The 22341-nt window shown below is 40.3% G+C and overlaps 1 protein-coding gene across 1 annotated transcript in view; it reads left to right on the top strand.

Annotated features, from left to right (window-relative positions):
• Nucleotides 1-9132: 9132 nt before the first annotated feature.
• LOC125456169 (zinc finger SWIM domain-containing protein 6) overlaps nt 9133-22341 on the top strand; it is a 198262-nt gene continuing 185053 nt past the window's right edge. The window contains exon 1 of the mRNA XM_048538990.2: nt 9133-9567. Within this exon, the coding sequence (XP_048394947.1) occupies nt 9198-9567 (370 nt within the window). The 5' untranslated portion in view covers nt 9133-9197. The remainder of the gene's footprint in view (nt 9568-22341) is intronic.

Here is a 22341-nt window from a genome sequence, read left to right as displayed (position 1 = left end):
CTTTAGCAGACAGAATCATGGGAAATCCCAAGGCTTATTAGAAGTATGTTAAGGGTTAGAAGATCACAGATGAAAGAATGGGATCAATTAGAGACCCAAAGGAGCAACCTGTTCATGGAGCCGGTGGACATGGGTGAGGTCAGAAAGAAATAAATCTGATCTGTCTTGACAAAGGAGGAAGACATTGTAGTTGGGAATTTCAGTTGGGATGGTAAAGTTCTAGAGCATGTTAAGATTTAAAAGAAGGAAGCATTTGATGCTTTGGTGGGCATAAAGGTGCACAAATCTCCTGTGCCTGATGAGATATATCCCAGACTGCAGTGGGAGATAAGAGAGAAGATTGCTGAGTCCCTGGTAGAGATACTTGACACCTCACTGGACACAGATGGAGTACCAGGTAACTGGAGGATAGTTAATGTGGCTCCTTTGTTCAAGAAGGGACACTTGGATAGGCCACGTAATTACAGACCAGTGAATCTGACTTCACTGGTACAGAAATTATTTGTAACAATTCTGAAGGACAGGATTAATCAACACTTGGACGGGAAATTGGTCAGGGAAGTCAGCATAGATTGGTTAGAGGAAGATATGTCTGATTAATTTAATTGAAGTTGTTTGAAAAGATGACCATAATATGTTGATCATGGTAATGCAGTTGATGAGGTTTACATTGACTTCAGTAAGGCCTTTGATAAGTTCCCACACCAAATTGTCCCTTTTATCCTTTTATCAAGGGCCATTATATAGGCCTTTTATCTTGAAATGCTAAGGCTGATCCTTAACAGTGAGAACTCTGGCCTCCAAGGCAAATTGGCAAACTAGATCCAAAATCGGCTGACCACAAGGGAGCAAAGGATAATGGTGGAAGAATGTTTTTGTGATTGGAAGACTGTAACCAGAGGTGTACCAGAAGGATCTGTGCTGGACTCTTGTTATTTGTTATGTTTGTTAATGGTTTGAATGTGAATGTGGAAGGTATAATTATTAAGTTTGCAACTGGAATGAAAATTGGTGGTATTGTTGATAGCGAGGAGGATGGTTTCAGTCTAGGGTCTGATATTGAGCAGCTGGTAATCTGTCAGAGCATTGGCAGATGGAATTTAATTCTGTTAAATGTGAGGTCGTGCATTTTGGGATGTCCAATAAGCGCGGGATGTAGACAATGATTGGCAGGTCCCCATGGAGGGTAGGGGAATAAAGGGACCTTAATGTACAAGTTCATAGATCTCTAAAGGTGTCAGCACAGGCAGGAGGGTAATGACGAAGCATATGAGATTCTTGCCTTCATTAGTCAGGACATAGAACATAGGAGCAAGGAAGTCTTTTTAAAAAGTTGATAAAACATTGATTGGGCCACACATGGAATATTATGTGCAGTTCTGGTCACCACACTATCGTAATTGCACTGGAGGGAATGCAGAGAAGATTCGCCAGTATGTTGCCTGGGATGAAATATCTCATCATGATGAGAGACTGGGTAGGCTGGGTTAGTTTTCTGTGAAGCAGAGGTGACTGTTGGGTGATCTGATTGAGGTACACAAAGTTATGAGAGGTATAGACAGAGTAAATCACAAGAATCTTTTTGTCATGGTAGATTTACATGGGCTTTAGCAAGGCCTTTGACAAGATTCCGCATAGTAGATAGGTTAATAATGTGAGGTCACATGGGATCCTGGAAGAACTAGCCAATTGAATACAAAATTGGCTTGATGGTTGGAGACAGAGATAGAGGTGGTAAAGGGTTGCTGTTCAGATGACAATGTAGGAGGCATGATTAGTAAGTTTGTGGATGACATCAAAATCAGAGGTATAGTGGATGAAGAAGGTTATCTAAGAGTACAACAGGATCTTGATCAGTTGGGACAGGGGTCTAAATAATGGTAGATGGAGTTTAATTCAGATCAATACAGGGTGTTGCATTTGGGTAAGACGAACAGGGCAGGACTTACACAGTTAATGGTAGGGCCCTGGGATGTGTTGTTGAACGGGAGGACCTAGGGGTGCAGCTACATAGTTCCTTGAAAGTAGTGTCATGGGTAGCCAAGGTTTGACAAGCTTTCTTTCATTGGTCAAAGCTTTGAGTACAGGAGCTGGAACGTCATGTTACAGCTGTATAAGACATTTGGCAAAGCCACATTTGGAGTATTGTGTACAATTCTGGTCATCCAGCTTAAGGAAAGATGTTATTAAACTTGAAAGGGTGTAAAAGAGATTTACAAAGATGTTACTGTGACTGGGAAGTTTGAGCTATAAGGAGAGAGTAGATAAACGGGGACATTTTCTCTGCAGCATAGGAGGCTGAGGGATGACCTTATAGAGGTTTATAAAATCATGAGGGGTGGGCCTGTTTCCATGGTGTGTGACTGTGACTTATGACTCTATGTGTCTAAGACCAGAAGGCATAATTTTATGGTGATGAACAAGTGGGTTTAGAAGAGATCTGAGCAAAATGTTTTTCACCCAGAGAGTAGTAGAAATATGGATCATGCTGCCTGAGAGGATGGTGGAGGCAGGTACACCTTTTAGAACATTTAAAAGACTTCTGGATGAACATTTAAAATGCCAGGGCATAGTAGGCTATGGACCTATTACAGTTCAGTGGGATTAGTGTAGTTTGGTGTTTGTTGGTATGCATAGACAAGGTAGCTATATGATTCCGAAGGTGTGCCCAAACACAGCTAGGAATTTAACGCCACCGTCTTGTGTTGTGAGTGTAAGTGGGCCCCCTGCTGCTTTCCACATCTCTCCTGATTATGTCCATTGATGGTCATCTTGCCCCTCCTAATTGAGACCTGATGCCCACCAAAGGATATCATTCCACCAATACTGATATTCACCCAATGGCACATGGGTACAGTCCAAATGGTAAAGCCTGTTAGTTTTTCTCATGGATTTCCAGTTGGGTGGCAGCTCCCTCACGCAAAAGAATTAAGTATCTGATCAAGGGATTTGGCATTGAGAAGAGGGGATCACTTAAAACCATATCCCTCTGCATTTGCTGAATATTTTTGAAGGCCCTCCATGTAACTTTCTTGCCAGTGTAATCCATTTCTGGATCTAGGTAATGAGGTGGACAAATAGATAGGAAAATATTGACCACAATACAATCAGGCTCAGTGTAAGAACAGGAACATTTTGAGCACCCAGGTACATGACTTTGTGCATAAAGTTAAATGCGTCAGTTACCTATTTTGTCGAAAGCTTTCCTGGCCACTGTTTTCAGCACTTTAATCAGAAACTTTAATATTAAAGATATCAACCAGACTGGTATCCACGTCAGTAAGTATCATTTATACAGATATATGGTCTGCTTTGTTTTCAGGTTAACTTTATTTTCAATTTTTAATACACTTCTGCATTTCCCTGAAAGGTAGACACAGTATTGATTTATTGTATCTTTCAAAGCCTCCAAATTTCCCTCAGTGTTACAGAGTGCCAGTCTAGATTGAAGACCAAAAACTTCTTGAGTGGGATTTAACAATACAATCTCCAAAGTCATACCACCTATCATCCAACTGGTGTATAATATTATTTAAATGGAATATTTTATGGCTTCATTTGCACAGGTTTATTTGAGTTTTAAGATAAAGTGGCTTTGGAATAACTTTCAGGTTTACTTTTAACATCTGCTTTGAAAGGGCTTACAGATCAGCTTCTGAAGTTAGTATCATTTTGATTGAGGTGCCTCATTGGATGTCTTATAGCATTCCAAATTATCGATTAAATTTACCAAAGGACAACATAGTAACATGCTACAAAATTCATCATTTTTGATTGGCTCATAAATAGGTTAATGTCTAAATTCCAAACAAACCGGCTCAAACTCATTACTGGCCAAGAGTTTGCAACACAGCTTGGAGTGTGAGGCTGCAATATCTAATCTAAGATCTATGAACTGATATTGAACCCCAATAAATTCAACCTGTCCATTCACTCAGCCTGCCTAAATCTCTCTGTGAACTCCTCCTATCATCTACACTATCCGCCATCCCACCTATTTTTTGTCGACTTCCATCATTGAGTCATTAATATATATTGTAAGAAATTGTGGCCCAAGCACTGATCCGTTTGGAACACCACTAGTTACAGATTGCCGTCCTGAAAATATCCCTTTTATCTCAATATTCTATCTTGCACTAGTTAGCTAATATTCTATTCATGCTAATATTATGCTTGAAGTATTATAATATTCAAGGCTATAGTCCTAGTGCGGTTACATGGGACTTGTGTAGGTAGAAATGAATATCTGGCAGTTCAGATTTTATGGGTTAAAGGGTCTCACTGGTACTATATGAATTTTATGACACTGAATATACAGTTCCCAACTTTGATCTCCTCACAACCATGTCTCCAAACCACCTAACAGTCCAACAGGCCACTCCCACAGAAGTCAACTGCATGATACGAACACTATGAAAAACAGATCTGTTGTTTTTTGGCGCTAACAATTTCTCTAGGAATATTGCATATTCCTAAAGACAACCTCTCAATGTTAAAATCAATCTCGTGGAGCATTCCTTGGATATTCTGCAATTTGATCCAATTCACTCCTGATATGTGATCAATCTCAAAATCTCAACCTGTCTGTTCAGCAATTGTGTAAAAAAAATGGTGATAGCAAGAACAGCAGATGCTGGAATTCAGAGTCAATAGAGTGTGGAGGTGGAGTAAAGCAGCAGGCCAGGCAGCAACAGAGGGACAGGAAAGTCAGCATTTCAGTTTGGGACCCTTCATCAGGTGAAAGGTCCCAACCCGAAACATTGATTTTCCTGCTCCTCTGATGCTTCCTGACCCACTGTGTTCCTTCAACTCCAAATAGTATTGACATGTTAAAATATGTATTTTCTTCGGCTTTTCCCGGGTTTTGTGCAATGCTGCAATGTTTAGCTTCTCAGCAAGGCTGGCATCTTAACAATATCGGGCTCAAATATTCATTGGACAGAAGTCCCACTTCACCATGTTTCCGACCCTCCAAAAGTCATTGCTAAATTTGAAAGCTGCTCATACCTATACAATCACTTCACATGATGTTAGTAGCTCTCATGTTAATATTTAACATTTATTGACTTCTTTCTCATGTAAAGTTCATATTTCATTACCATGTATAGAAAATAAATTAAATTAGATAAAAGTAGTGCTATTAAATTATGGTAGCCCCTGAGTCCTGACTACTTTTTCCTAAGCCACCTTTTGAACCTCCTGTAATTTTAATAAGGAGATGACTGGAAGTAGTAGTTTATTCCAATGGACTGGAATTCAGTTTAAATTATTTGGTGTGGATTTTACAAGAATTATACTTTATTGTGACTGATCTAGAGTCCATATTTCCCCAACTCTTTGTTGTCCTATTTATGTTTCTCTTGAATTTCTTGGAGTGACCTTTATGGAGTAAGTTTGAATTGCAGTGTTACCAACCAGTCTAATCAAAATATAGCGTGCCGTTCTGGTAAGCAGTTGAGATTATTTCTTTTTAAGTACATTTACAGTACAATGAAGGGCCCTGTTTATAAACTAAATCATAGATAATTAACATTTTCCTAGAGGTCATACACAAGATTATAATACCAAACCTTTTGAGGTCCACAAAATCACATGGTCAGCTGCTTCATTGATTTGGAATTCTCCAAAATATTATTTCCCCCGTCTATCTTTTATCTTCCAAAAATGGAAAATACGTTCAGTATTTGCGGAGAGGACAGAAACGTTAATGATTCATGTCAATGGACATGGACACAATGGGCTAAATAGCTTTCTCTGCCACAAATGATTTTATGACTTTAAGTCCAGATGCCATTAAAAAAATATATTTATCTTTATTCATGTATGTTTACTGATTGTTGAGTGTCACTTCTGGGTCTGTGCTTGATGTGTGCCAGGTTAGCTGTTTGGTCTGAAAACAAAAACAAATGCTGGAAATACTCAGCAGGTCAGGCTGCATCTGTAGAGAAAGAGTTAAAACATTTCAGTTTGATGATATCTGAAAAGAGTTTGGTCTATTGAATTTGGGATAAGCAATGATGATAAATATATTATAATTAGCATTTACCCTTTTTCATGAGGGAAGTTAAAAATAAATATTAGCTCAGACCTTCTAATCTCCAAATAGTCAGAGACTGTGGAGCTACAAAACCTTGCTCACTAGCACATGGAACTAGATTATTACACAAATATTTTAGTGATCTCCCTTGCGAATGAAGACAATTTTTGGCACAATTATCCTGAGTATTTTTCAAAAATCTATAAGCACAGGTCTTCAACAAGAAATCACACGGCCAAGGCAAGTGTACTTATATGGCTCTCTCAACCTGGTACCCTGATCTCCCATCATTTTCACATTACAGCTTTTAGCAAGCTCGACAGTAGACATAGGAGCAGATGTACACCATTCAGCCCAACACTATCATTCAATGAGATCATGGCTGATCTTCTCATCTTCACTTCCACTTTCCTGTTTTATCCTATAACCCTTGAATCTCTTGCTGATTAGAAATTTGCCTATCTCCACCTTTAATACACTTAATAACCCAAGCTCTCTCATCCTTTGCTGTAAAAAAAATTCCGCAGATTCTACACCTTCAAAAAAAGACAAAATCTCTTTATCTGTCTTATATGGATGACATGTTACTCTAAGATTAGGCTCTCCGATCCGAGACTTTCACAAAAGGGGGATAAACCTCTCCAGACCTAACTTGTCAAGCATCCTAAAAATCGTATATATTTCAATATGGTCTTCTCTCATTTTTATAAACTTAAATGAACACAAACCCAAACTTCTCAAACTCTTCACATAAGAAAATTACTTTCTATCCAGGATCGCTCTCATTACTCCTAACTCAACTACTGCAATGACTCATCTCTCTCCCAATTTCTGCACCCCCCATGAATTTAAGTTCATCTAAAACTCTGCTGCTTGTGTTTTAACTTACAGCAGTCCTGCTCAATATGACTCCTTTGCTTGCTTGACTTGGGAACAGGTGAAAGTCAGGAATATCCTGATTTTAAGTTTCTCATGCCTGTCTTCAAATCCCTCTGTGGGTTTGCTCCTCCCAGTTTTTCTTCAAACCCACAACACTCTGAAATATCTGCACTCTCTCATTTTGACCTTGCCAATAGTAATTGGCTCACCATTGCCAACTGTGTCTTCATTTGACAAGGTGCCTGGAATTCCCTCCCAAATGTCTTCACCTCACTTTCTTCCTTTAAGTCACTTCTTAAGACTTACCACTTAGACCAGATTTTCAACGATCTGACCAAATATCCCCTTATCTGGCTCAATGTCATACTTTGTATTATAATACCCCTGGGACAACACCTTGGGATGTATCATTATGTTAAGGGCGTTCTATAAATATTTGTTGTCGCTGCTTTGTAAATGAGGCAAAGGAAGACTCCAAAAGCTGTTTTTTCAGAGAACCAGCACAGACACCTTGGGCAGGATGGCCTCCTTCAGCACTGGAACTATTCTATGATCCCACTCATTTTTTCCCCCAGATAAAGTGCTTTCATTCCTTCACCAGGTTTTTTTTAAAGCACATTGTTTTCCTGGGGAACTATTGACAAGTACAGTATCTGTAGAGTCAGCTCCTAAGCAACCTTGCCCTTCCCTCTTCCTCTAAAGCTCTGCACATGCCATGACAATTTAGTTAAACTTTATGACAGTATGGAAACTGTCTAACTTCAAAGCTTGCGCAGTGAGCTGCCAAGAATGTTCAGGGCTGCCAGGTTTGTTGCAACACTGTGTACAGTTGGAAAATGGGAAAAGTCGAGTACTGTGGGAAGTCTGATGACTAGCACAGTAGAAGGCTGGGCCTCAATTGTTGAAGGGTGTAATCGTCATGGAAAGGGCATCATTTTTGGTCGTTTTTTGTGGGCGTTTCGTCTCTGAGGGACACATGTGGAGGTGCTATTGTAGAAAAGAATTAGGGTCGGTCAGTTCCCTGTAGTCTACTCAACCATAAAACTAGGGCAAAAAAAAGTTTGGCATTGACACCTCACAGACGCAATCGAATGTTTTTCCACATCCTCCGAGAACGAACGGAAATTGGATTTGGATAGAGCGGGCAATTGCCAGTAAATACAAACTTGATCAGTATTTTCCGGTTACGAAACATGTCAGGATGCATCGTGCATTTCTAAAAAGTCAGCCGGGACCGCTGCAAATGCAAAAGCATTAATGTTTAAAAAACACAAATTAAAAACAAAAAGCCGCTATAAGATTTTTAAGAGGAAGTTATGATTCCAAGGGGCCACGTTAGAGGGGGACAACTGGCGACCAGAATCAAAGCCTTAACGTTGGTTTACATTTGCAGGAGTTCACGCGTTCGGGTACAATTAGCCCAAGAGAAAACATATTCCCCAGGACCTGCGGGCAAAAAGCTCCCAAGCGAAAGCAGCACGGTCCAGGGCAGCTAGAAAAAAAACTATGTTGCAAGAGAGGTTTTGTTTTTAAATGTAATAAAAGCAGCCGAAACAGGAAGCGAGCCTGTGTGTGTGTGTGTGTGTGTGTGTCTCTCTCTCTCTCTCTCCACTCCCCCTCCCCCCCGAGTCGCCTCCAGCGGTGCGGCCTTTGTTTTGAAGAGCCCGGCGACGTCGACTACCGCCTGCCTGTTGGTATATAGCATCACAACGGCCGGGCCGCCGGGGAAGAGGTGGGAGAAAGGAGCACCTACATTCCAGGCACCCCGCCATAGAAGGCGCGCCTGCCTTTATATGGCCGCAGCCGGCCTTGTAAGGGGAAACACCCCCGCATTCTTTCTCCCGGTTAGGTCAGACGCTCCTTTTATGGCGTCACAAAGGCAGCGCCTGTTGTGCTCACCCCTCCCCCAACTGTCTGTGTGTGTGTGTGTGTGTGTGTGTGTGTGTTTAGGGGGGGGGAAGTCGGGGGGCGTGTCCGTTTGGAATTGAGAATGAGAACGCAGTGACTCGGCCTTCTATTCCCATTATGGAGCGAACGCCCATGTAAGGTGTGGGCGGGGCAGACGGTGAACTCGGGAACGCCCTGCTCCCGCCCATTCCGCCCGGCGATGGCAATCAGAGGAGTTCACCGGCGCTGAGGGCCGGCCCCCCGGTATCCCCATATTAGGAGCGTGTGACCTTTTTTGCCGCACCGAGGCGCGCCCTCATTGTAAACAGATAAAGGCTTCTCTTATAATGTACATAACTTCCGTTTCAATGTAACAGTAGCGAAGCGAGGCAGTATGGCGGAGCGCGGTCAGCCACCCGCAAAACGGCTCTGCTGCAGGCCTGGCTTTAACCCTTCCAAAGCGCCGCAGAGGGCGGCCCCGGCCGGCAAAAGCTACAATCCGGAGTCGCTGCTGGACATTAGCGCCAGGAAAGTAGCGGAGAAGTGGCCTTTCCAGCAAGTGGAAGAGCGTTTCACCCGCATCCCGGAGCCCGTTCAGAGGCGAATCGTCTACTGGTCGTTTCCTAGGAATGAACGGGAAATTTGTATGTATTCCTCATTCAATTATTCAGCCGAGGATGGAGGGGACGATGAGAGCAGACTGCCTTTTAAACGGGGCATCGCACTGTTGGAAAGCGGCTGTGTGGACAATGTCCTTCAAGTCGGTAAGTATCCCCCCTCCCGCTCCACCTCAGCTCTCTTCTCCTCCCCTCGTCCTCCTTTTTCCCCTCTGGCTCTTTAACCAAACCTGAAGCCCAGAGGAGAATGCATTCTGTGCCCACGTCAGGAATTTAAAGAGTAAGCCAGGTGAAGAAGTGTGCACAATACACCCTTTATTTTAAAGGGACAGCATTCCGTCTGATGACTCGGGACAGCGTTGGATTTTAACCCTGTCACTCACAGCCTGGTGTTCCTTTCAGATATGGCACGGAGTTGGTGTAGATTGTTTGAAATGTTCGCTTCCACAAAGAATTTCCCCCACCCCTCCCCAAAAAAATACTCCTGATCTTTCAGAAAAGATGGCGTCCTATTTTGCAGCACTCTTTTATTTGTAAAGATATGTTGTTTGGAAATGTTTGCGGGGATGTGTCATTGCTACTGAACAGGGGGCAGACAAAATGTTTGTTTCAGGAGGGAACTCCAAATTCCTCTCGTCCCACAGAAAGACGGCAGTCTTGGTAACCTTGCAGAATTTTTAAAAAACCAGGATCTGGATTCTGGAGTTCCAGTATAAAGGATTGACAATGAGGGTGACGACGGAGAAGCAATGTAGAATATAATATGTACCTATCATTTATTTTCACTTTTCTTTCCTCTGAAATACTTGAGGTATGAGGAGGGGAGTAGCTTTTGTTGGATCCTTGTTATATTTGCCAATTGCGCATATCAAATAGCAGTCAGGCATTGCCTTCGCACCGCCTCGTTACTTTGTTCCCATTTTCATGTTTATTATTTGTCCTTTTCTGTTTCTATCACCCTCCATCGTCGGACAATGGAGCTTTCTTCACTGCCTTGTTAAAGTCACTGGGGGGAGAAATGTGTGCAGGCTAGTGACAGACTGGCTGCAGAGATCCTTTCATCCCACGAAGAATTGAGAGGGGGGAGATCCATCCAGGGTGCAAGCCTTCCGCTGACCAAACCAGATTTAAGTTTGTTCCCCGAATCAACCCCCCTCCACCCCATCTTTCATCACTAATCTCAATGGTCAGGCTTGTTGTTTTCCATCCCCTCTTGGTCTGTGGTTAATTGGAATTCTAAAGCAATCTGCAAACGTGATTTTCTGCATGATCATTTGTTTTCCAGAGTCTCATTGGGCGCAGTGCCCTTCCGCCTAAAGGGCTTCTCGCCCAGTGTGTATTTGGCATTCTTCGGCCCCTTTTTTTCTTATTGAAATACTAGCTTTCACATTGGCTCAGCATTTATCTTTCCCTATTGCCTTTCGAAATACATCAGTTTTGTTCACGTTCAAGTTTAATTTTGTTTATATATAATTTTTAGAAAGTAGTAGTGGCCGGTTGTGTTGGGCTTTTGAGTTTTTTTTGCGCTTGATTCTCCGCATGCAACCGATCAAGAATGACAAGCAGCGCGTACAGGGAGGTTCTTGGCTGATTGCATTTAGCCAGGAATTCACTGTGAAAATAAGCCAAGAGACGATAAATAAAAGATGCAATCTTCTCGGAGACACAGGCGAGCTTTAGTAGCTTTTAACAAGAACGATGTCAAGGGTTTTAGAGGCATTTTTTTCGAGAGGAGGAACCCCTGCAGGATTTGGACAGCTTTGATTTTCCGTGGTTCTGCTGTCGGGAATATTTGGCTCTAGCTCAATAAATTTTTGGAGATGGGACTTATTTTTGAGTGAGACGAGTAGCCTTAGTTTCTCCCCCCTTCCCTGTCCCCATATTGATTGCATAGTTCAGACACAGTATTGTGCCTCTCACTCATGACAAGTCTCCCTCATGACACTGAACATTATAGCTGACTTTCTTTTAGATGTCCCCTTTTTTCCAGTCCTCCACACTCTTCAACATCCTCCCACCTGGATCAATTTGATATGGCTAAATACAATGTCAGGATTATCTGAGATAGACTTTGAATGTGTAATCTATCAGAAGTTTGACGTGTTCAAAGGAAAAATGGGAATTTCATGGAAATTGAGGGAATGAACCAAAGGAAACATTTTCAGATTTGCTTCAAGTAACAATAAAATATTTGTCATGATAGTAGTTTTGAGAAGCCATCAATTTGAGTCAAACTTAGGGCAAACATCTTTGGTGTGAAGGAAAAATCTTTTGCTTAGAATCTTACGTGGATAAATGAAAGGAAATATCTGGATATGTTGGTCTCATTTTTGTTCTCTTGAAAATGTATAAAACTATTTGCTGTCATAGGAGACAGTAATATCATTGAACTTAATTTTGGGTGTGACTGGTCAGACTGCAGTTTTGTTATAAACCTGTATCAACATGGTAGTTTGTGCAATGCTTGTAAAATGTGTAATTATTGTCAAGGTCATCAAGTGATTAAAACCACTCCTCTGAGGCTTTTCTTAGTGTAAGGGCTAAGCTGGCATCTTTGTCACAACCATATGAAAAATCAACTTACTAATTTTTTGACTTAATTATTTATCATACCCTTGTGATGACTTTGATAAGGAGTTGTGTGAACATCCACCTCTGTTCCAATGGCTGGTGTTTGCTGACAATGATGTACAGCATTTATAACTTTGAGAAATGTTTCTTATGGGTCTATCATTCTCTGTAATAGTGGAAAATAATAGGCTGTTGAAAGTGTTAAGTACAGCCTTAGCAGTTCTTTAATTTTATCTATTTGAATAGACAGTACTTGTTGGATTTTGGTCACTACCGCATTGTGTCTTTTAACTAGTAGCTCAGGGCTAACTTTGTTTATGGCTGTGCTACTTCAGAGCAAATGAAGAGCTCAGTTAGCTGCTGGATGGTTAATTGCTGCCTATTCTTTTATGTCATTAATTGATATAGCTCTTGTTTCATTGTATGAAAACTGAATTAGCAAAATCCCTCACTGCAGGCTTGTATTGTTAGAATTTAATGTACTACACCAGTGTTTGACTGATATCTCATCGTAGGCCATGTTGTTTAAACCACATTCCTTCTGTCCTGAAGGCATTTGTACCTGCCCCCATCTGCCTGCACATGCACATACAATTTAAAATCTTTGACACTTTGACCATGTGCCTACTTAAGCTAGACCCGGTCTTTCAGATAATCACCATTCAGTGCTAATGGTTTCCAAAATAAAAATGAGCTTGTGTAGTATTTACTAGCTTCCCACGAATTTTGCATGTGTAACTTATTATTTGCAATAAGCCTTTGTTTGCTATACATGATTTTCTACTTTTGTGTTGAAATATATTTTCAGCTGCACAATATGTAAGAATGTGGTTATTTTATAATCTTGACCTGTGGTTGATTATCTTTAGCACATCCATATTATTGAAATAAACTTGTTTTTGGTTGTCAATCATAAATTTTGAAAAAAAACTATTGTTTAAGTTGATAAACCTGTTTATAAGCTCAATAAAATCTAATTTTGTTTGAATTAGCATGCTGAGTATCAAATATTTCTTTCTGCTCTGAAGCATTTGCTCAACTCTTTATAGGGCCGATTACTTCAGCATATGAGTTTATCCAGTAGAATGAAACACTAGCTTCCAATGTCGCTTTATTTTTAATCAGTGTAATAACAAATTCAAGAACATAGCAAAAACAACTCTTTTAATGTAATTATTCCTGCAGCAGGAATGAGTGGCAATTATCTTTTGTTGTCTCCCCAAATCACTATTATCAAATTACTTGTTTGATGCTAGCCTTTTGTGATCTATTATTTTCTCCAGTGACTGGTTGAAGTAGATATTGTGTAGTGAATTATAAAAAAATTAGTGAATATTCTTTTGGTCCATCTTGGTATAAATAATAAAATACAGATCCTTTCAACTGTTCAACTAAGTTTGCACACAATTATCCTATCCCACATGTAATACCAAGGACCTGTCCCAAGTCTTGGCATTGCATGAAATATAGATGCAAGTTCAGTTTAAAGTGTGAACTTGCAATAAATCGAGTTTACAGACAAAATGTAAATGGGACCTTCACATTACATGCATGGTTTGTATTTGCTAGAAAGCATTGAGTCTCAGTATTCCTGGTGAGAAATGTTACCTAATCTTACCAAGCCAGGTCAGGAACTCTTCACCACTTTGTGTTTTGGAAATAAAATGCTTTGTCATGTGATTGTAAAAGTAAACATGGATATTGCACTGATCACAATCCTAGTTAAAATAATTATCCTTTAGGCCATAAATATCATGACAAACATGGCAGCACCTCTGTAATTGAGAGGAAATGAGTGGTGAGTGTTTCAGTTTCAGGAGAACCAAATCTGAAGGGTTTGAAAGTTCTGTTATCTTTGAATATACAATTACAGTGGACTCCCTTCCAAATGTGGCATTTGCAGTAGCTGAGAAAAATCTGTTTGACTTAGTACAGGCCTCTTCTTGCAAACATTTTATTTTCTCTCCTGTAGTACTTTTCAGATGGGGAAAATCTTGGAACACAAAGTGGCTCTTTTATCTATAAGACTTGAGAAATTGTCAGGTTGGTCGTTCATTTGCAATTGTTATGAAAAATGTGCATCTTTAATTAGATGTGCATCAAACTGATAAGCAGTGGCCACGTTGTACAGTATTGAAACTTGCAATTGCTCTTTTCTGTATCTAAGTACAAAAAGGCACATTTTTATCTCCATTTTTGAGGGTTTTGCTCAATTTCATGTGAGAATGAAAGGTCTTCTAATTGTGATTCTCTTACAGCTTTATTGGGCAAGTTGGAGAAAGCAGAATTTTCAGTAATTAATGGGAGGAAATTGAGATATTTACATTGCTTTGACCACGTTTCTAACTGAACTTTGTGGGGTTTAGGGCCAATGATATCTACAGAGAATTATAACAGGTTATAATTGCTACTTCAACTTTCTAGATATTAATTCATTTAAAAGTTCTGTTGAACAATATTGAATCTTCTGCCCTTTGTTTTGACACAGCTTTCGTATCAGTTGGTGACAGAATCCTGAGAGTCATTCAGAAGACAGAATTGAAGTCATCCACTCTAAGCTATTTATGTACATGTTTAATATGTGACTAATGTTAAATCTGTGCACAAACAAGTCTTTTTTGCATTATATTAATTATCTATTAAAATTTTGTGCACAGCAGATTTGAAATTCAGTCACAAATGACATGTGGACATGTGTTATAGTTAACATAGATGCTGTTTTGCATCAAACTTATTACAATACAAATCAAGAGATTGAGTACAGATATTGGTATCACATTTTGGACAGGTAGCTTAAAAACTGCATAATGATTTTGAAATTGATAAATGATTTTAGCAAGTGTTTTTCTTGCTTTGCTTCAAAGGACTCTGACTACAAAGTACTTTTTTTATCATTTTTTAATATGACTTTTGTGTAGTGCACACTCAAAAAATCAATTCTCTCTTCAAGCATGTCTTGCTGCAGTCTGAGGTCAACCAAGGTCAGGTTCAGAGCCAGATATGATTGGCTCAGTATTGCAAGTGATTGACTGCCAATCATCATATTAGAGGGATCAAGGTCAGATGTTGGTATCTTTCTGTTGATTCCAGGCATATGGGATCTACCTTTCCCTATTATTGTCTCTCTCCTCTCTCCCCACTGTCCCCCAAAATTCATAAACGCACAGCAGCGAGTAAGTGAGTAATTTGATGAAATGAAGAGTGTCTGCCCAATGCTAATAGTCAAAACAAGAAATTTAACTTGAAGACTGTGTGTTTCTTAAATATTACTGGTGGAATTACTGAAGTAGATGTCAGCCTTGACTTTCGCATTCAAAAGGTTGGTAGCTAAAGGCTCTCTCCAGAGACTTGAACGTGTAATCCAGATTGACACAAGTGAGGAACTGAAGGAGTGCTACCCTTGTGTAGGTAATGTATTTCGGCATGATATTTAACTAACTAAAGAAGAGAAGCGGTGTTTTCTCTAATGTCCTGGCTGATAATGATCCCTTGATCAACATCACTCAGTTTTTCTAGATATTGGTCCCATCATAGTTTATTGGACCTTTCTGTGCACAAACAAGTGACACTTCCTTGCAGGATAATAGTAACAGTACTTGCAGCATTTCACAACCCGTGGCACATCTGAGAACAGGGACGAAGGCAATATTTAAATGGAAAATTGCAGATACTGTTTTTTGTTTAGTTTTGCTAAATGGTTCGGCATTTCAAAATATTCACTTGCTTTTACTTTTCTGTTGTGGAAAAGAAGGAAAGCCTTCATTCGGTTTACTACCTGTTTTTGTATTCATCAGGTTTGGTCCACAATGCCATGAATTGTTGTTTTTTTTTAACCCTTGCTTATATTGACATCATTTACTTCTACATGTATGCATAGCAATTGTGGAATAAATATCTCTTAACCTCTCCCGAAGATTTGGCTTAAGCTAGCATTAGACTTTATCACACTGAACACACTTTTACATTTTGCGTAGAAATGTCACTGTTTGACACTTGTAATCATTTTTCACTCACTGCAGAAATTTTAGATGACTTATTTTGAAGTATTTCTATATAATGGATGGTGTTTGGTAGACTATACGTCTGCAGCATTGGAACATCTGCAAAGCTGTGCCATAATCAAATAGGAATTAGTTTTGTTGGCCCTTTCAGTCTTGGACATATCCTAACTTTATTTACTTTTTCCTGTCTCCTAACCTTAACAGTAAAAAATCAAGGGCAATATTACTCTGTGCAAAGAGATTGGTGAAAAAAATATTTTGGTACACTGGCAAGCTTTGTCATAACCATTTAATTTATTTTTTTGTGCACAGGAAAGAAAGCACATATGATTGTGAAAAAAAGAAAAAGCCTTTTTTTTGTACAATAAAATATTGTACTCTTATGAGCATTTTTCTTTACAAATTGGCAGGTTTGTTTTAAAAAGTTTGTTGAACAAAAAGTTAAAACATTGGGCAAGAAGATTTGTTTGAGAACTTGTTTATCATTGCCCTGCTTTTAGTCCTAAAAATTGTCCATTAAATTTTAAATCTCAAGTGTCTTAAGGGATGCCTGAATCCTAAGGTGAATCTGCTGTAAGGCAGCTGCCAAGTTGCTTTAAGTTTGTTTTGTTGGGATGCATTGCAGTGCATGAGATTTAACTGTTTATACACAGAATTTTGTCCTCTCTGGAAATGGCAAAACAAGGTGATAAAAGCAAATTGTTGGACCCGTCAGCAGTGGTAAGGTACCCCTCACTTCCCACGAACCTCAGCCCAGTTGCAGGCTATTTACAATGCTTAAGGGCCTAAACGCACCACCAGCTCAATTTTACCTGTCTTCCTGATGGGTGACAAGCATGGCTGCTTTCTCTACGTGGCAACCAAGGTGGTCTACCTGCTTGGCTTTGTAGGTTAGGTGGCTTCTGTTTACCTGAATCTGCTGGTTGGTGTGGATTTGGGATGGTGAAAGGGTGGCAACCATTGAAAGCCACACCCCTGACCTTGCCCATGCCTGCACTCCTGCTCCCTCATGACACTTGCCCTGCGACTCCTGTTTTTTAAAGAAATCAGCGTGCGTCCTGGATTTCCAGTGATTAGTTACGGGAAAGTGGAGTTCAGGTAGAGGATCAGCCACAGTCACGTTGAATAACAAAGTTGGAGGGGCTTTATGGTCCGCTCTTGCTACTATTTCTTATGTCTTTATAACTAGTTATGCATTTTGCATTCTCATATGAGATTTGCACTTTTAAAACTAAAGGAGGAACAGAAGTAAGAGTTTTGTACTAGTTTTGTGGAAAAAGAGAAGAACAGGCTTGTGGAGGTCTTGAAAAAGGTCCTTGATGTTTCAAAGTGCTTTACAACAAATGTAGTTTGTGCTGGAAGAGATGGCATGCTGATGGCTTGCAGTGAACTGTCTCTTAACAGCAGTTGTGGTGATAACCTGGGGTTTTTTTAAAAAGTGTTTGTTGAGAGATGAGTACTGTTCAGAACACTGGAGAAACTTGAATAGTCCTGGTATATCTTTAACACCCGTTTGAAAGGTTCAGCATCTTACCTCCAGAGGGTACACGTTGCACCCAGGTTTTTGTGCTTCAGTCCTTGGGATGGGACGTCACAGATTTCTGACTGAGTGAACCTGCTAGCAGTTGAGCCACAACTAATACGAGGAGTGACTGCCATTCATTGAATTGTTCCTCAGCCTTATGGACCTTGGAATGTAGAAGGTAGGAGCCGGGTTAGATGATTTTAACTGTTCAAGCCTATTCCGTCATACATGATCATGGCTGATTTATTGAGCTCAGTACTGTATTCCTCCACCACCCCCCCATGCTGAACCAACTGGATGAGTCAACAGGATAAATTCTAATCTTTCACCAGTGTATGCAAAATCTGTGTTCTGTTCAAAATAAATTTGGGCAGCAGCCTTGTTCTAGGAAGATGGAATAGCTGGTTCTGGAAACATTTGGAATAGTGTGCAAATTTACTCCTTTCAGTTAGCTTGCATTCCACTGCACACTTGTGACAGCAGCTTGCATGTGGGAAGTGCTTTTAAAGGGAGAAAAAGGTCCTAAGCACTTTACAGTGAGACTTCAATTATCTGTGCTACAGTAATCCATTTGCAGTTTCATAGGCTGAGCCTTGCATGACTCTATATCCTGCAAATGCCATTCTCTTCAACCTACTATAAGTTATCGTCCTCGCACAAGAAAAATTAAATTCAGTTTACAGTTATCAGCATTGTGTTTTGTCTTGCTTTTCTTTCCTAAGATACTGTTGCCCCAAGGTTACAACATTTTTATCTCCCAGGTGGTTGTCCAGCCATCATATCTGTGCTGGCTGTTTAAATGATCACCTCTTCGAGCCTTTTTCTGGCCTTCTCGTGGAATCCAGAAATTCTTCCTTTTGAATATCTTAAGCAAAATTACCTTCACCAAACACTCAATTATTGCTGTACCCTCTTTGGTTGCTAGGAGGAAAACCTTTTCCTTCATATACTTTTATGTACTCTTTTAAGTATGTGCCTTTTTTTTCTTGAACCTTTTACATGAATGGGAACATTGTCCTCCTCTTTGTTATGACCTGTTGTGACTTTGAAAACTTCTAACAGATCTGCTGTCAGTCTCCTAACTAAGGCAAATGGTGTCCGCTTTAATTCTCTTCTGCCTTGGAACTGTTTTCATAAACCTCTTGTGCACCTGTGTTTGTGTCCTTTTTAAAGTGTGGTGCCCAGGACTGGACACAGTATGTCAGCTGAGGCTAGAGTCTTGTACTAGTTCAACATAAGTTCCTTGCTCTTGCTCGGAGTCCTTGTTTTTAATAATTTAAAAACAAAAGCCTTTAACACAGTATATGTTGCTAACTGCTCTCAACCTGTCCGACCACCTTTTCATGCCTTATGCACACATACACCCTCTGCCCCTGCATCCCTTTAGAACCGTACCCTTGATTTTCAACCCTTTCTCTGTTCTTCCTAACAAATGGATCATCTCCCGCTTGTCTGCGTTAAAGTTTATCTGCTATCTGTCCATCCAATCCACCAGCTTGTCTGTTCTCCTGAGGTTCTGCATCATCATCTTTACTGTTAACAATGCTTCAGAGTTAATTTCATGTGCAAATTTTGACATTGTCCTCTATAAGCCAAGGTCTAGATCATCAATATATCAGGAAAAGCAGAATTCCAATACAGGCTCTTGGGTACGCCACGTGAATTTTCCCCCTCCATTACAAATCTTGCTCCAGCCTGAAAAAATCCAATAACCATTACGCATTTTCAGCTCACTCCACAGACTTTATCATGGGCGCTAGTAGCCCTGTTAATCCATGAACTCAGTTTTGCACTACCATATCCAACGTCTTGGGAATACCAGGTACACCATACCCCAATTAGCCCTTTCTATTACCTCAAACAAAAAAAAACTCTAGGATGACACTGACGTATGAGTGTTTTTTTTGCATTGTAAAGAACCAGAGTGGATTTCATAATTAACCCCTGTTTAGTTGTTGATTTTTGTCCTGACCTTTTTCTTTGAAAGTTTCCCACCCACCAAAGTTATACTAACTTGTTTCAGAGATAGGAACTGGAGAATCTGAGACGACAAGGTGTAGAGCTGGATGAACACAGCAGGCCGAGCAGGAAAGCTGACGTTTTGGGCCTAGACCCATCTTCAGACGAAAAAAACTTGTCATTGCTTTGCCTATTCTTGCATTTTTCTTTTTCAAAAAGTGCTTAACAGTGCAATTCTTCAGCCCTTTATTGCCACCCTGAGTTTAACGAAACTGAAAAATTGTCAGTGCCTTTGCAATTTCCATTTTCATTTCCTTTTGGGGTGTGTGAATGCATCTTGTCAAGCACAGCCCACCTATCCATTTATCACCACCTTATCAATTTTAAACTCTTCTTCTGAATTCCTTCTCTATCACCATCGCCTGGGTAGGATATTTTCCTTTGGTAAGGATAGATGCAAAGAAGTCAGTTAATATATCAGCCATGTTCCCTGTACTTAAATCTGCCCCTCCCCTTTCCTGAATTCACCCCTTTTTTTGTATATAAGATTTTGAGATTCCCTTTGTTAGCTGTCAGTCTCTTTTGATGTTCCCCTTCTGTTTTTTCAACATCCCTATGAACCTTCTGTATTCAAGCTGACTGTCTAATTTCTACCCGACACCTGCCATAAACACTTTCTTTTTCTTTCCTCAGTTTCTACCTCTCCTCTCATCCAGTGAACTTTGAATTCATGCCTTTTCCTTTTGAGGGTAACCACCTTGACTCTTTAGTGACCATCACTTCTTTGAAAGTAGTCTTTATTTTTCTGCCAACCAATTTATTCCCAGATCAGTTCATTCTTTGTTGAAATTGACCTTCCACCAATTAATGAGTCTTGTTCTAGTTTGTCTATATTCCACTAGTCTCATGTAAACCTTCTATGAAAGTGATCATTGTCTTCAACATTTTCCCAATGATACTTGGTTTACTTTTTCCACCTCCTTCTCAACACCTAGTAGTGCCTCCTTTCTTCTAGGACTGAAAACATACAATGTAGAACATTGCCCAGAACATATTTAAGGAACCCCTGTCAACTTCTATTCTTTTGCACTCCAACTATCCCAGGCTAGTCTGATAATTAAAGTCCCTCTTTAAAATTATTCTCTCATTTTTTTGCATCTCACCATAATTTCCTTACCAAGTTATTCCTCTATCCTTGTCATTAGTCTGTGGCCTTTAGACTACATGGAACAATGCCATTGTAGATTTTTTTTGTTCCTTCGTTCTAGTGGGATTGATTCCTCTGGACATTCCTTCTTTTTCCAGCACCACAATGCTCTCCTCAATCCAAATTCCCATTCATCTCCCATTTTTATAGTTGTCTATTTTACCTAAATCTCTTGTATCCAGGAAAACTTAATATCCATTCCTGCCTTTCCTTGAGCCAGTTTCTGTTTTAACTGCAACGTCATATTTCCACTTGGCATTCCGTGCCTGCAACTTGCTAATCGTGTTTACTACACTGCGTGCATTAACATACATGCACGATAACCGTGATTCAGAATACTATATTACTTTCTCACCCAACTCTGACACCACCTATGAACGTGCTATTTTGCATTCTAGATTTTTCTATCCCTCAGTGTTCTGCACACTTTTTTGTATTCCTTGCTGATATTTGTTCATGGTTTCAAAACCTTTTTGATTTTGTTTAAACCATCCTCAACAGCTCAGACCATCGACCCCTACGAGGACCCTGGGTTCAAGCCTGGTTCAGGTGCAAACCGTTCACCCACGTAGGACCCATCTTCCCTCAAAGCCGGTCCGGTATCTCAATCTAAAGTCTACTGTCTTGTAGCAGTTTTCCAGATGTGAAATTGTCTGCCTCATCGTCACACTTCTACACTCAGTTGGTGTTGGCAGTAGGAGGAGTAATCTTGAGGTCACCTTTTGGAAGTCCTGCTCTATTTTCTCCTTGTTCCCTAAATTTTGAAGCAGGACCACATGTTCCTTTCCTTTTTCTACATACGTAACTTGGTCCAATGTGGATCACAACTACTGGCTGACTCTTGTCCTCTTGCAGATGCTGTGCTGCTGCTCTGTAATGTGCTTGATTTTTGGCACCAGGAAAGCAGTGCACTATCCTGGAATACTCTCTGCTTTTCCTTTAATTTCGAATCATCTAACACTGTGACTCTTCAGCCTTGTACCCTGCTGTGTGGCTGAGCCACGGGTAGTGCCATGAATGTGGCACTGGCTGCATTTTCCAGATGAACCATCACCTTGCTCGCTAATTCCGACCTCAATCCTGGTAATGTATGATGCACTTGAGTGACTCCTATACTAACTCCCTGCTTGATTCAGCTGCTTGGTGATCAGCTATTTCTGCTCTCCTAGCATATTCTTTAGCTACCACATCTAAAACGTGCTTTCCACATAGTTTTCAGCCTTACTGATACACTGCAATGAGGCCAACCACTGTTTAAGTTTTGCATCCCAGAGCTCAACCTGCTGTAACATTTCCTGCATAAGTTGCTTTCCAGGACACACACAATTGCCTTGAATTCCCACATAGTGCAGGACTTGCATTTTCAAAACTGAAAGCTGCCATTCCTTTATTAATTGACCTCCCATTTTTAAGAATGTGTCTCACTAAGCCTAATAAACCTTTCAACTATTAGTGAAAAATTACCAGTACTGGTCAATGCAATGGACACTTAAATTCTCTTAGGTGCAATAAACCTCACTTTAAGGCACATTTATTAATGGGATATGGGCATCACTGGTTGGACCAGCATTTATCGCCCACCCACAATTGCCCAGAGGGCAGTTAGATCAACTGCTGTGGATCTGGTGTCACATGTAGGCCAGACCAGGTAAGGATGG

The sequence above is a fragment of the Stegostoma tigrinum genome, chromosome 1, assembly GCF_030684315.1.
Source record: "Stegostoma tigrinum isolate sSteTig4 chromosome 1, sSteTig4.hap1, whole genome shotgun sequence".
Lineage (NCBI taxonomy): Eukaryota > Metazoa > Chordata > Chondrichthyes > Orectolobiformes > Stegostomatidae > Stegostoma > Stegostoma tigrinum.
The sequence above is the reverse complement of the archived record's forward strand: the minus strand, read 5'-3'. Positions and strand labels throughout refer to the sequence as shown.